Genomic DNA, 14,826 nt, shown 5'->3' on the forward strand with positions numbered 1-14,826 from the left:
AAGAGTAAAACTGTGCCTAGAGTTTGAATTCCAGATCTGCCACTTACTGGCTGTGGGATCTTGGATAGTTTCTTAAGTTTCTCCACTGCATTGCCTGGAAAAGACAGAGTAGCCATGGCAGGGCTGCTGTATGCCCTGAGTGTCAACCATGGGGAAAGGAGTAACCTACAGGAGACTAACATCCAGACAGTCTGCTCAGAAGACAGGCGGGTGTCACAGATGATGCTGACCCTTGCACAGAGCCTGCTATTGCTCCATGAGAACCCTGGCAAAGCTGCGTGAATGTAAGTGACAATGCAGGCAAAATCCTTAAAATCTACCAGGGGGGGGGTCAAGGAGCTGGGGTGACACCAGAATGCATTTCAATAATCACTTTTATTAGCAGAGAAGCCCCCACTAGTACTTACAGAGTGCAAAAAGGTTGTTATTAACCTCTGAATGTGGGATAATGTTTATCCTTCACACAGAAAAAGAACACAGAAATCCTCTTTGGTATAATCCACTAATTTTGCTAGTTTTTATTAGAGCATTACAATTAAGACATTAAATTATAAATTGAGGTGGTATATTTAGAAATTAAATTACAAAACAATACAAATACTTTTAAGGTGTAATGTGCCAACCAAGTTTAAATGTTATCATTACCCAGGGTTCAGTTTATGATGTATACAAAGGTTGAAAGGGGCAAAGGAGAAGGAAAGATGTTTGCGAAGAAAATATTCCACAAAAATTTAAATAAAAAGATAAGCTTTCAGCGAATTAAATTAATGTTCTAATCTGTTGGCACAATGTACAGAAAATACTTACATGATAATTTCTTAAGCAAACAGCAGCTTTACAAACAGTAATACTTTATACATATATTAAAGTAACAATGTGTTACGATTTAGCAGTTTTGTGTTAAGAGTCAAAATGAATGCAAAGATCGCTCTTTATTTGCACATTGTAACCCCCCCCCCACTTTTCCTGGTTATTAGAAAAATCACACAAGTATGTTATTTGGATATTAATTTGTCAATATTTAAATTATTTGATTCCTTTTGACTAATTCTTTTCCAAATACTGGAAGCATATAAAATACCATCTCTTCAAAAATGATTCCAGCCAAAGCCTGTAAAAACTTTTCAATGTATAACATGTGTTACTTTTCTATGTTTAGTCAAAAGAAATTATATTACATCATTTACAAAGATTAAAACCAAAAAATTAAGCTATTATGAACATCTCTCTGTCTTTGAGGAGTAATCATCACAACAAACAAGCCCACCAAGGAGGGAGTCAAACCAGGAAGTAAAATTTATACTGTAATTTATGTACTGATAGAAACCGAACACTAATTATTGCCAGTAAAACTACGTCTATACACTAAGGAAAAAAATCAGTTTTTATTTCTTGTGCTGATAAACTTGTATTCTTACCATTAGATTTATTTCTAAGTCTCAAAGAGTGAGTGATACCTATTTCCAAAAATAAGACTTTCCTATGTCTCATGCCTCCTCTAAAGCCTGGAACCCAATATACACGAACACCCCAAATTTACCCAAAGGAAACATATTATAAAGACATCGCTGATGCGTACTGAAGGGCATTCAGCATGGAAGAACTTCCTTTGATAAATTTTGGACTGTCCTCTAGAAGGGACTAGTTTCCCCTATAAAGTCCATGGTCCCTTGGATTTGTGGCAAGAAAGCCACTGACTTTCAGGGGCCACCAGCTGACCTTCTGACAGCTACAGACAAAGCAAGTTATTGCTGTTTCCAAGATTTCCTCAACCTCTGTTTGGGTACAAAGGTCAAAACTCTAAAATGATGATCCACATCCAGAAGAGAATAAAATATAAGAAATCTTTGAAAAGCCACTACCTTAAGATCAAGAGCATCTGAACCACTGACATCAAGCAGGAAATAGCATCATGAAGAATAAGAAAAGTTTTCAAATCCACTTTCAAAACTGTCAGTTGCTCAAAACCTCTATCATTTCTTTAAACAAGTTAAGGCTTCCAAATATGCAGACAGTAAGAATCCACCCATATAAATCACACTATGTCAGCTTCATTCCTTACGTCTAACTGAAGTATCAGATAATTAGTGCCTAAACTCTACAGTTTAAACTGAGAGTATACTACTGTCCCCTTTAGCACACTAATCAAGTTGACTGACATTTCTTAAATATATAAAGCAATGCTCCTAAACTTTCACAATTTACAAATACCATACCATCAGTCAAGAATCTTGTCTCTCCAGCATTAAATGCCAGCATTATAAAACCTCCAAATTTTCACAGGAGGTCCCAATTATTTCTCTAACTTGTCTCTTCTGCCTCTGGGAGGCAAAGTCCTGCCCCACATAACCAGGAGGAGAGATATATACCCAGCTGCTGCCTGCTTCTGGGAGTTCATAGGGAGAAAGCTCCTATGTCCATCTGTGTACTGGTAGCTGGGCATGAAGCAAAGGAAATGAAGACAAAAGACAGGTGATGTTTGATTCTCCCATCTCAGAAAAACTTGCTGAAGACAGCAGAATCCAGGTGATGGCTGGACAGTCAACAAAACAGCTCATTAAGTTAAGATTCTCCCAAACACACACACACACACTCTCTCTCTCTCTCTCTCTCTCTCTCTCTCTCTCTCTCTCTCTCTCTCTCTCTCTCTCTCTCTCTCTCTCTCTCCTAGATAAGGGTAGAGATAAATAATCATGAGCAAAATTAACTTCTGCTTACACATGAATCTAAGAAATCATCTGAAGGATCTACACAATTAGAACAATCTTCTCTTTTCTCCTACAGCTTCTTCCAAACCTTACCTGAACATGTCACAAACTGTACAAAAGTCCTTTCCCTCACTTCCTGTAACTGTGGTTCTTGCCATAAGGAAGGTGCAATTTAAAAAAAGATGAAATGACTTTCAATGTGGACTTGTTTGAACATGCAAACAGATCCACGCCTCAGAACAAGAGGGTCCTAAAGCAAAACGGAGCAGTAGGACACAGCAGGACAGTCTTGCTTCTGGGGGTGCTCAGGGAAGCGCTGTGGTGATACAAACCTGTACACCAGTCATCTATCAGTGTCTGCTAACTTTACACACTATGTACAAGAGCATTCCTGAGGTAAGAGGCAAGTGTTAGACAGAACCCGGCAAGTTGCACCATGGTGACTGTTTGCTCTTACAGACATCTATCCCTTTCCACAAGCGAGGCCAGTGTTGGTGGTAACGCTCCAGTGCTTGCCTAACTCCTGCAGGCTGTTTCAGCCCATCCCGACTTTTGTGGGTTACAATGACCAGTGCCTTCTGAAATAAACAAAGTAAAATCTGCAGCCATTTTGTAATGAAGAGTGCTGGGCAACTTTGAGGCCCTGACAGCACCTCCAGCACTTTTCAAAAGCAGCTTCCATGACTCCAAGACAAATGACTGCAATCAAAGACTGGTCCTTATAATCCTAATCTTTAGTTTGTAAAATAGCCTTAAATAGCCATTAGCTGTATTTCTTTAGAATTTGGTCTTCTTTCTTTAATCATTTTTTCATTACAAAGTAAGTTGAAACAAGTCTGAATTTTCTACACAATTCTTAGAAATTGATTTGAACACTAGTTAAAAGTGAAGCTAGAGATCTAACAAAATAGGTAAAAGCTACAAAAGGTCTGTTGGGAATTAAAAACATAGTAAGTAACTGGACAGTGGAAAACGGTGAGCTGGAGCGTCAGGGACATGGCTGCTGCTGGACACAGCTGGAGACAGCCGACACTTCCTGAGTTAGAGATTTGGGGGAGCAGGATTGGAATCAGAGTGCTCTTTGTTCACGGAGCTGCTGGGCTTCGGCTGCTGCTCAGGGGTCCAGCTCTCACTGTCCACTCCTGATTCCAGCCCCTCAGGTGCTTCTGCCCACTCCTCTCCACTCTGCTCTGCGGTGTCTTCCTCGGAGCCAGGAGGGGCCTTGCCCAGCTGAAGGGTTTCCATAGTCCTCTGGGTCTCTGAGACCCAGGACTCGATTCTACTATTGAGTTGCACTTCTACTGATATGGGTTCATGAGTATAATCTTCCTCCTCCTCCTCTTCTTCCTCCTCCTCCTCTTCTAGCATGCCGGGTACAAGAGTGCTGGTGGTGCTGGTGATGGAGGAATTCAGAAGGTCTCGGCAGCTGCCATCCAACGAGCCCGTCTCTGTGCTCTGCTGGGAGGCCCACTCCAGGTCGTCCGGCTTCAGTTCGTCCTTGTCACTTACGGGCTTCCCCTGGCTTGGCGCTGAGGTAGTGCTGCCTGCAGCCAGCGGTGGCTGCTTACTCACAGGGGTTGTGTCGAGTGTGAGTTTACTGGGCTTCTCAGAAGGGCCCTGCTTACAGGGAAGCTCTTTCTCGTTTTCTGACGTTTCCAAGCCATCTGAAGTTTCCACCATGCTTCTCCAATTAGTTTCTACAAGCAGGAACACAGTTTGAGAATCAGAAGCACTGTTTCAGAATAATGGAACTTATTAAAAAACAAAAACAAAACAGGGGCAGGAATAACAAATTTTGCTGGCTCAGCAACTAAGTGAGGGAAAATTAAACATTTAGTTTGTTCTACAATGAGTTTAAATGTTATAAAAATGTTCAAAACAATGTGCAATCAAATGAAGAACTTAAGAGATAAAATGCAAGCCTGGTGTTGGCCACGCATGCCTTTAATCCCAGCACTTGGGAGGCAGAGGCAGGCGGATCTCTGTGAGTTCAAGGCCACCCTGGTCTACAGAGTGAGTTCCAGGACAGACCCCAAAACAATACAGAGAAACCTTGTCTCAAAAAAACAAAATAAAACAAAACAAAAATAATAAAATAAAAAGATAAAATGCATCAGAGATAAAATGTATCAGAGAGATACATTCTTTAAGAGATAAAATGTACCAGAAAGCAGACTATATGCCAACAGAGCTGCTCATGTATAAACCTGCATATGAAAACCAATGCACTATCTCTTGGTATTTGTGTTCCCTACAGCTATGCTGACTTCAAGGAGCCCCAATTCACAGGCATTCAAGCCAAGATGTCCAGCAAAAATAAATTCTGACTTCAAGGGTCTGGAAAAGCACATCATCTACGATTGAGTCATGTTTCATTTATACACAACCAATCTAACCCCGTATTTCTAGTGGGAAAATCCGACTCAACACACGTAACTTGGCTTACACAGCTTGTCACATAACACAATGCTAACAAAATCACTTTTATGAACCAGTGATGGGGGAAGTCCTGTGTATATGTCAATAAATGAGTGTGGCTCTCCCATTCTTCTAGGTTTATTTTTAAGTAAAAATATCCAATTACCTTGCAGGATTTGCATTTTATAGGAGTAATAGTATTATCATGCAGCAAAATGAGAAAACTACATTTAATAAATACTGTGTAAGCCACAGGTTGTACCCATTAATGCAGATGGTATTTGGAGCACTTCAGTCAGGACAGTTTATTCAGAAAGTGAAAACAAACAAGAAGCCTTTCTTCCCTCCAGTTGCTTCAGTATAGGCCAGATCCTTCCCACTCATTCCTACGTTATGGATGCGGTCTACCCCTCCTATGTGCTGAGTCTCACTAGTAACACAATCATTCATGGTGTAAAAGCACGAGAAGTCGCTGGGCGGTGGTGGCGCATGCCTTTAATCCCAGCACTCGGGAGGCAGAGGCAGGCGGATCTCTGTGAGTTCGAGACCAAGCCTGGTCTACCGAACAAGTTCCAGGACAGGCTCCAAAATAATACAGAGAAACCCTGTCTCGAAAAACCAAAAAAAAAAAAAAAAAAAGCATGAAAAGTCAGCTGTTTGGGAACCCTTGTCCCATATTTCTTCCTTATTCTGCACCCCTATCCCATGGAACTCATAACTTTGTGTGACTTCTAGCTCAAAAACTACATCTGGTCACTGCTGTCTTAACGCAGATCTCAATCTCTTCATCCCTCTGCTATATGTTCCGAGCTTACTTTGGAAGATGGCTTTGTCTCTGTCTAACTAGTTTTTGGTGTCCTTAAGACAAGATTCAAACTCCTTAGATGGCACCTGGGAGCCCCTCACCATCTGACCTTACCCACCCTTCTTTCTGGTTCCACTGCATCCTGCAAGCTACCCTGAGTAAGATTAAAGCCTCACAGTCCCCACAGTCACAGGATAGATGTCCCATGTTGCACTGCTGTGGAAGTCCTCATGCCCACTGCTTCCCAGGAGAGGTTCATGGACCGAACCCACTGCACTTTACATAACCACTCAAAAGCACTTATGTCTGCTATTCCATCCTCATCCTTCCTCATTCCCACCAGGGGATCCCTTGTTTGGTTTGGAAGTAGATGACTTATCGGAGCCAAAAGCTAACCTGGTTTAGCAGAGGAAGGGGTGGGCAAGAGAGAGTGGCTTTCATTTGATCTTGGACAGCCACACTACTACTCTGTTTTCACACACACACACACACACACACACACACACACACACACACACACACACTCACACACCCCGCCCCAGCGCCTGCTCCTCTGGGCTCCAGGGCTTGAGGTGCTGCCACCTGCTCCCCACCCATCTTGGACCCTGGAAACCAAGAGTGGCAGCCCCCAGCTGTCCTCGGCAGGCTGCCCCAACCAGACAGGAATCGCATTATGGCCAGGAAGGGTCTTTTATTCCTATGGTTTCTAATACTGTAAACTCTCATTTCAGGATTTGTAATTTGGTCATCTGACATGGTTTCCCAAAGAAAATTCTGTCTGTCTTTCTGCTGAAAAAGTCCCATCTATTCTGTGTACATGGAAATGTGAGGCCACTGAATGCTTGTTTCTGACTGGTTTTGAATGTCTGGGTTTACATGTTCCGTCTGTCCTGGTAACAGCTCAGCTATTGCTATTACAACTAGCTGCCTGGGCTCAGAATTTGTCTATGGGCTTCGCTGAATCTGATATGATGACAGAGAAAGTTATTTTATGCTGTTCTACCTTATTAAACAAAAGCAGCTCAGAAATTGGGTATGGCTAAAAATCTGTCACAAAAAGTTAACTTAAAACTTGTAATTGCAAATAGGAATTTTTCTGGGAAATGACACGTGGTCTGCTGCCATTTTGACTAAGGTTACAAAGAAGAGGTCATATGACTTCACCACTATCTTAAATGAAGTAGAACATGTGGAGTGAACCCACCCAGGAGATATTAGGTCTCCAAGTTATTTTACATTAGGATAGATTTGTATATGATAATTCCTGTCCTGTCGTAAAACCAGGCTTATGAAAACTAGGATTTAAAAATGAGGTATTAAAGCTGCCCCTCCATGCATCCATGTATTTTGCTGACAGCCAGATTTTTGTAACAATGTTAAAACTTAGTTTTGCCTCCCACAGATTAAGATTGTGCTCTGTTTTAGGACCATAATTGAACACCAGAGACTACAATATTCCTATTCTATGATGCAGCAAGACAATGACCTAAACAGTACGACAAAGGATCTCTCCTTATCTAAAGTCTATTCAGGCTAACAAAGACCAATTTAAAATATATGTCTAACCTTCTTGCTTTTACTAACTTTGGTAAGCTGTAGCTAATTTGGTAAACTAAGTCATACAAAAAAACTATTACATATGTTCTCAAAGTTAAGCCTAAGCAATATTATGCCTAACAGATAATGATACCCTGATCCTCAAACACTTCATAGATCTGAGAATATGGCATTTTAATAAAAAGCTTCTCATGATAGAGGCATGCCAGCTGCTGGCAGCACCCTGTGTCTCTTTCAAGGAAGATGGGCGACCACAGAAGAGCTTCCGTCTGGAAGTTTGCTTTAAATGTAGGCCAAGCACAGAGCAGAAAACAGCTTTGTGCTTTAACTGTTGCCAAGACCCTGTCCAGACTGTGGACAAGCAGGACACTGGGGAATTGACTGGTCTGCTTTGTCAAGACAAGGTAGGCCACTCTCCCCAATTTCCTACTCCATAGGAAGTCTGTCAGAGCTTCTGGGCCTGGCAGCTGAAACTAGTAACTGCCCTGGGAACTTTGTTCCCAACAACCATGGAGAAACCTGGGCCAGCTGCCCTAGGCAGCTGCAAAGCTGCCTCATTTGTACCTACTCACTCAGGTGATATTTATCCTTCTCAGATCTGATGGCTGCTGATAACTTCACCAGGGTAACAATTCTCCCCCAAGCCCCAAGGCTACAACTACCTTGGTAGCTCATTAGTTCATCAGTTAAGTTTCCTGTTAAAGACACAGACAGGTTTGCCTCATTCACAGGCTTCATAGTACAAGATAAACAGGTTTCAGATGTAGCTTTGGAGGTTCAGAGTTTTTGCACTGATAAGTCCAATTTTGATAAACCGATAGAGGTCTTTTCAGCATGACTGCATTGTCTTCAGCCACGTGACAAAACTCTGCCAAAATGCCAACTCTTCCCCCTCTGAAACAGGTTAGCATTAAAGAGGGTACAGAACCCTGCAGGTGTGTTCAACTCCATCCTCCTTCACTCACTCAACCTCTTTCGTTCAGTAAATTTCCTCTTGGTTGTCTTCTAAAAATGTTCATACCTTTTAACTCAAAGCCACAGCCCTCTGCTATGACACCAAGCTGTAAATCTGTTCCAACTGTTTTACAGACACCTGCAGGATCCCGGAGAAATTGTTCTGCTACTATACCAAGAAATCTGGCCTAGTTGAAACCCTAGAGGCCCTCTTTTGACCTCACCCATCTTCGAGCCCATATCTTACAGGCCCACTCCTCGAGCCAAATACACCAGCCCCTGCACCAGCTAGGAGGACACTAACCAGGCAAGTACTGGCAGGCTGACTTCAGCCACATGCCCACTCATAAAAACCCCAGTATCTCTTAACTCTAGGTGACACCTTTACAGGATGGATGGGGGCACACCCCACCTCCAGGAAAACAGCAGATGTGATGGCTCAGGTACTCCTGAGACACGTCACCCTTCGATTTGGTGTGCCACCCTCCCAAGCTCCTGGGACATCAGTGCTGGTACCACCTCGCCAGGCAGGTACCTATCCAGCAACTGGGACCTGGTTTTCCAAGATGTCCCAATGAAGGTCTTATCTGCTTGCACGGTTCGCTCTTTCACCCTTGCCTCTTCTACAAACCAGGGCACTTCTGGGTCCCATTCTTTCTGGCCATCTTCTCTCTTCCCACGGCTAGCCTTGTTCATAGGGCCAATGTTAACAATCTACCCCCCCCCCCCCGCAGAAACCTGCCTTCTCCACCTCTTCAAGGAACAGATTCCTGAGGTCTCTAGGATGGCAATTAACAGAATGCTTCTTCACCCATATCTCCCAATGAGTGTGAGTTCACCAACTCCCGACTCTCCATCCCCACACCATCCCTACCAAAAGAAAGTAGACAGACTTGAACCAGCACCCATATATACTCAAAAAGGTTGGAAAGTTGGGGATCTCCACTCTGGTATCACTCCCCTATTCCAAACCCTGCCCAGATATTTAGCTGGGAATTTGGCACCATCTCTCTCTCCCTCTCTAGACCTTGCCTTCAGAAAGCTCTTCCCCCAGAACTGCTCAAGACCTTGCCTACAGACTACTTAAACTCCGTCCCTAGAGCTGCCATGTGATTTCTCTCCTGTCTTTCCTGAGAATCACCCAGGACTTGCTGTGCTCACATTAAACCTGGTCTTAATTAAGTTTGATTTGGCTTATTGCATTGTCGGAGAAACTGACTACTGGGAAAATAAACTACTTATCAGAAGTGGATCCACAAAGCTATGCCCTGACCACAGAACATGCTGTGTCAGAGGAGTGCCACATCCTGTCATGCGCATGCACACATGATAAATATACTTTTAAGAAATAAAAATGAGGTATTATTTCATATATATTTAATTATGAAAAATAAAGCCTTACAGCCACATTTGCATTTCCTTCATTGACTTTTCTTTATCCTAAAGAGAGGTTCAGCATTTAATTACTTCTTGGAGAGTTTTAAAAATAAAAACTAAGGCTTCCCAAGTGCTGGGATTAAAGGTGTGGGCCACCACTGCCCAGCCAGAAGCTTCTGGAGAGGTGTTGCCTTGTTGGAAGAATTAGGTCACTGTTGGACGGCTGAGGTTCCAAAAGCCCACACCAAGGCCAGTGTCTGTCTGTCTCACTATCTATGAATCCGTTGTAACCCTCAGCTCCTGCCCCAGCCCCACGTCTGCCTGCCCGCCTCCACGCTCCCCACCATGGTGACAATGGACTGAACCTCTGCACCATAGCCAGCTCCACCTAAACATTTTCCTTTATGAGCTGCTGTGGTCATGGTGTCTCTTCACAGCAATGGAACAAGTGACTAAGACAAAATGTGACTGATGTCCAGGGTCTTAAAGGGCAGTATCAGTAGCCCTGGTTGTCCTGGAACTTGCTAAGTAGACCAGGGTGGCCCTGGAACTCATAGAAATCCACCTGTCTCTGTCTCCCAAGAGCTAGGATTAAACGTTGTACTTTCATGTCCAGCTAAGTACTCTATTTTTAATAATAATGTTTAAACTAATTTTTTTTTACTTTTTAAATCTAGACTATCTGTCTTTTATTAAACTAATTTTTAAGCTCAAATTTGATAATCGAGAATAGGATATATGGATTGGAGATATGGCTCAGATGATGGGAGTCCTTGCTCAGTTTGCATGGAGTTCTGGGGCTTGCTGCCCATTGTCATACAAATTGTGTGTGGTAGCACACACTAGTAATCTCAGCACTTGGGAGATAAGACAGGGGGAATCTGAAGTTCAAACTCATCCTTATCCATACAGTGAGTTCAAGGCCAGATTTTAAAAAAATATATAAAAACAAACAAGAAATACAATGGAAATTATATACAAAATGGTTTTAGTCACTTGAATTACTTCATTTAAACTGGTATGGGACGACTTACCATACTCCTTCTCGTTTACTTCAGAAATGGGTTCAGAAATGACACTGCAGAAAGAAATAGCACTTGCTGCAGAGGGGTTCCGAGAATGGCCCATGTGGTGAGGCACTGTCTTCACACTCTTCAAGGCTTCCTCTGCTTGCTCCTGCTCCGTTGCTGCAACCATGTCTTTATATGCCTTCCTGGCTTCTTCAGTGAGCTCCACTAATCTATTAAATAGACTCTAAAAAGACAGAGATTCCTCTGTGACCTAGTCATTCTTTTTAATTAAGATTTTTACATTTTTAGCCCGGATGAAATTTGGGCAGTTTGTAAACAACAGAAGCTTACAAAATGTACTTAACACACATGTGGCTTATTAATTTCCATAGGGTTGAGAAAACTAATTCTAACACTAGCCTCTAAATGCAAGGTATTTAAAAGGTTCAACCAACACTCCACTTTAGTCTGCACTACAGAGAGTACTCCCCTTTAGGCTGGCACTACAAAGAGTAAGAATGGAACATCAACTCTTCTCCTACAGAGACTTGTGTATGACTGTAAGGGAAAGACATCATAGTAGCTCAAGTGCCTGCAGAGGTTTCTGGCTTCTTGTTTTACAAAACAAACCAAACAATACCACCACAAATTAACAGCACTGTAGCTTTTTTTTTTTTTTTTTTTTTTTTATTGGTTTTTCGAGGCAGGGTTTCTCTGTATTGTTTTGGAGCTTGTCCTGGCACTCGCTCGGTAGACCAGGCTGGTGTGGAACTCACAGAGATCCGCCTGCCTCTGCTTCCCGAGTGCTGGGATTAAAGGTGTGCACCACCAACACCCGGCTCAGCCCTGTAGCTTTTAAAGAAGACATTAAATCTGACTGTGGGGATCACGGAAGAATTCAAGAATACTAACATTTGATGCAGAACTTGAAAACAGGTACAGTTCTAAGGCAGTTCTGAATAGCTAAGCGCGTTAAACACAATCAAGGGAGACGCAAGAGAAGCACAGACTGGTTTGGGGGCAGTGGCAGTCTTACTTGGGTTAGAACATGAGGGAATGAGCATGTGGAGGGAGGTCAGGGGTACAGAAAGTAGCAGTTATCAAAGTAATTTAAAGTCCTCTAGCCAGGTGTACTGACAGATACCTTTAATTTTAATCTTGGGAGAAGCAGGCAGACCTCTGTGTATTCCAGTTCTGCCAGAACTTTATAGTGATACCCTATCTTCCCCCACCAAAAACAAAAATCAAACAACAGCAACAACAAAAAAACCCAACTTTTCTGGAATGCTCACTTGTGGGAAGAACTGAAAAGCGGCTGAAAGGAAGTTGGTTTGTATAACAGTTAGGGCTTATGATGGCTAAAAGCATGATTACTGGACCAGAGGCAAATTATAAAAACAGAAGAAAGAGCCTGGAAGTAGATTAACCTAAACTTCCCCCACCAGTAGAACAAAAATTGCTATGAATGAAATAAATAACCTGAAGTGAAATGGAGTGGAAATGGGGGATTCTCCTGTTTAACAGAATGGCGACATTTACAGAGCACTAACGCTGCACTTCAACATCTGTATCTCATGACATTCTCAGGCACCAAAAGAGACAAAGCCACTGCTTCCCAGATCATCATTCAGAAAGACTTTGTGTCCGGTAAATGTGTTTTGTTTTGGATTTGCGTTTGTTTGGTTGTTTTTTTCTTTTGAGACAGGGTTTCACCATGTAGCTCTAGCTGCCCTGAAACTCACAGAGATCCTCCTGTCTCTGCCTCCCAAACACTGGGATTAAAGGTGTGCGCCACTATGCCTGGCACTTGTGGCACAGGTTTTAACGTCTTGGTTAGTAAGACAACAAACACACATCATCAGAGAATTTCAACATGGCTTCATATAGAGTAAGTTGAATTTTATATATAAAATACATTTCACGACAAGGGTGCCACACTGCTGCTTAGAGGACTAGGAGCAATGAACAACACTGCTGTGCTGACTGACAAGGCAGGAACTGCTGCAACTAGCTGTCAAACACATACTTTATAGAGGAAAAAGAATGGCTAAAAGCAGCCCTTCATGGACCACTAATAATGAGCACTAGATCTGTAGTGTGTAACAACCACACATTTAAATGAAACCAGTACAAAGAAAATAGGCATGAATATTTATGATTTTAAGATTAAAATAGTTATTATAAGCAGGATAGACAGAAACAGAAGCTAAAGGACATAAGGGAAGAGAAGAAAATACTGAAGAAAGAAGTTCTGGTCCACTCCTACTCCTTTGAGTCACTAACTCACTCCTGGCATGTGTTAACAGGAAGGAGAAAAAGAATGTGTCTCCTAGTGCGTGTGGGCGTGTGTGTGTGTGTGTGTGTGTGTGTGTGTGTGTGTGTGTGTGTGTGTGTGTATGTGTGTGTGTGTATTCAGATGCACTGCAGGTCAATGGCAGATGCTGTTCCTCAGGGGCCAGTTATCTTGTTTATTAGACAGGATCTCTTTCTGGCCTGCAAAGACCCACTTGTCTCTGGATGCCCCGTCTGGCTTGAGGTGGGTTCCAGGGATCAGACCAAAGGTCATTTACTGACTGAGCCACCTCTCTGGTCCTGTTCCCTAATTTCTTACCTCAGCACCGAAATAGTTGAAGATTCCCACAACACTAACAGGAACCAGCTTGTTCACACAGCGTCCCAGAGCTTTCCTTCCAAGGGCAAACACAAAAGGAATCTCCTGTTCCCGGGCCATGGCTATGACATTGTAGAGGGCCTCATCTAGGCCACCTAAGGAAATCAACACGTGGAGAGGCATTCATTCAGTCACCTTCATGCTGGATGGAGCGAACCAGGCTAAAGAACAGAGTACTGTAGCAAAGAACGTCTTATTTGAACTGTAACACACTCTGTCTCTCCAGTATTTGTCCAGTATTAAATACCAAATTCCTTCAAACCCAGTACTTTAATTTCTCTATCTATAGGAGTTAGCATAGCAGGAATCAAGTTTCAATGTAACAAACATTTATTACGTTGAAACTGTTAAGAGGAGCTAATCTTTTTTTCAGTCTCTAAGCTCCAGTAATGACCAATCATATTTAGGGAGACAAATGAGCATTGTGGCACAGGTGTTTTCTCCGTCAAGTATCTACTACTGCTACTGATAGATACCTCCGTCTGTCTGCCCCACCACCAAGATCAAACAAGGCTGTCTACCATGAGATGTACTCATGTGCTAGCCTACCAGGAGCCTCTCTGTGTGCTGGAGAGTTTTATGTCAACTTGGCACAAGCTAGAGTCATTTGGCAAGAAGGAATCCAATTAAGAAAACGCCTCCACCACACTCGCCTATAGGTAAGCCAATGATGCACTTTTTTAATTAGTGATTCATTGTGGGTGAAGTTACCCCTGTGCTGGTGGTCCTGGGTTCTACAAGAAAACAAGGCTAAAGAGACCATTGGGAGCAAGCCAGTAAGCAGCACGCCTTCATTGTATCTGCATCATCACCTGTCTCTAGCCCAATACCTTGAGTTCTTGCCTTGAGTTCCTGTCCTGACTTCTCTGAAAGATGAACTACAAGATGTAAGGTGAAATAAAACCTTTCCTCCCCAAACTGATTTTAGTCATAGTGTTTTAATCACAGCAATAAAAACCCTAAGATACTATGTAACCAACTGGTTTCTGGGAGACAAATCTCTACCCTAAGCAAAAGCTGAGATTTTTATCTTTTTTCCAATTGTTTTATCTTATTTTGTTTTTGCTTTTTGAGACAAGGTTTCTCTGTGTAGCTCTGGCTGTCCTGGAACTCACTCTGTAGACCAGGCTGGCCTCAGATTCACAGAGATCCGCCTGCCTTTGTCTTCCCAGTACTAGGCTTAAAGGTGAGTGCTACCACTGGCTGGCTTTTGCTAGTTGTTTTGAAAGAGGGAAAGGTCATTAAAGGAAGGTTATATAAAGTTTGCAGAGAACAATATACAGATGCAAAGTAATGCACCCTGGCTAGTTCTAGTCTGATCACAGC

General features: G+C 42.6%; 1 protein-coding gene across 2 annotated transcripts in view; it reads right to left on the minus strand.

The window, feature by feature from the left end:
• Positions 1-356: 356 nt before the first annotated feature.
• Positions 357-14,826, minus strand: part of Secisbp2l (SECIS binding protein 2 like) — a 56,681-nt gene continuing 42,211 nt past the window's right edge. For both annotated transcript variants that reach the window (XM_040746214.1, XM_040746213.1), the window contains exons 16-18: positions 13,441-13,595; positions 10,854-11,073; positions 357-4,405 (exon numbers count right to left, since the gene is read on the minus strand). In XM_040746214.1, the coding sequence (XP_040602148.1) occupies positions 3,750-4,405; positions 10,854-11,073; positions 13,441-13,595 (1,031 nt within the window). In that variant the 3' untranslated portion in view covers positions 357-3,749. The remainder of the gene's footprint in view (positions 4,406-10,853; positions 11,074-13,440; positions 13,596-14,826) is intronic.

The sequence above is a fragment of the Mesocricetus auratus genome, unplaced genomic scaffold, assembly GCF_017639785.1.
Source record: "Mesocricetus auratus isolate SY011 unplaced genomic scaffold, BCM_Maur_2.0 Super-Scaffold_100004, whole genome shotgun sequence".
In the NCBI taxonomy this organism is placed as follows: domain Eukaryota; kingdom Metazoa; phylum Chordata; class Mammalia; order Rodentia; family Cricetidae; genus Mesocricetus; species Mesocricetus auratus.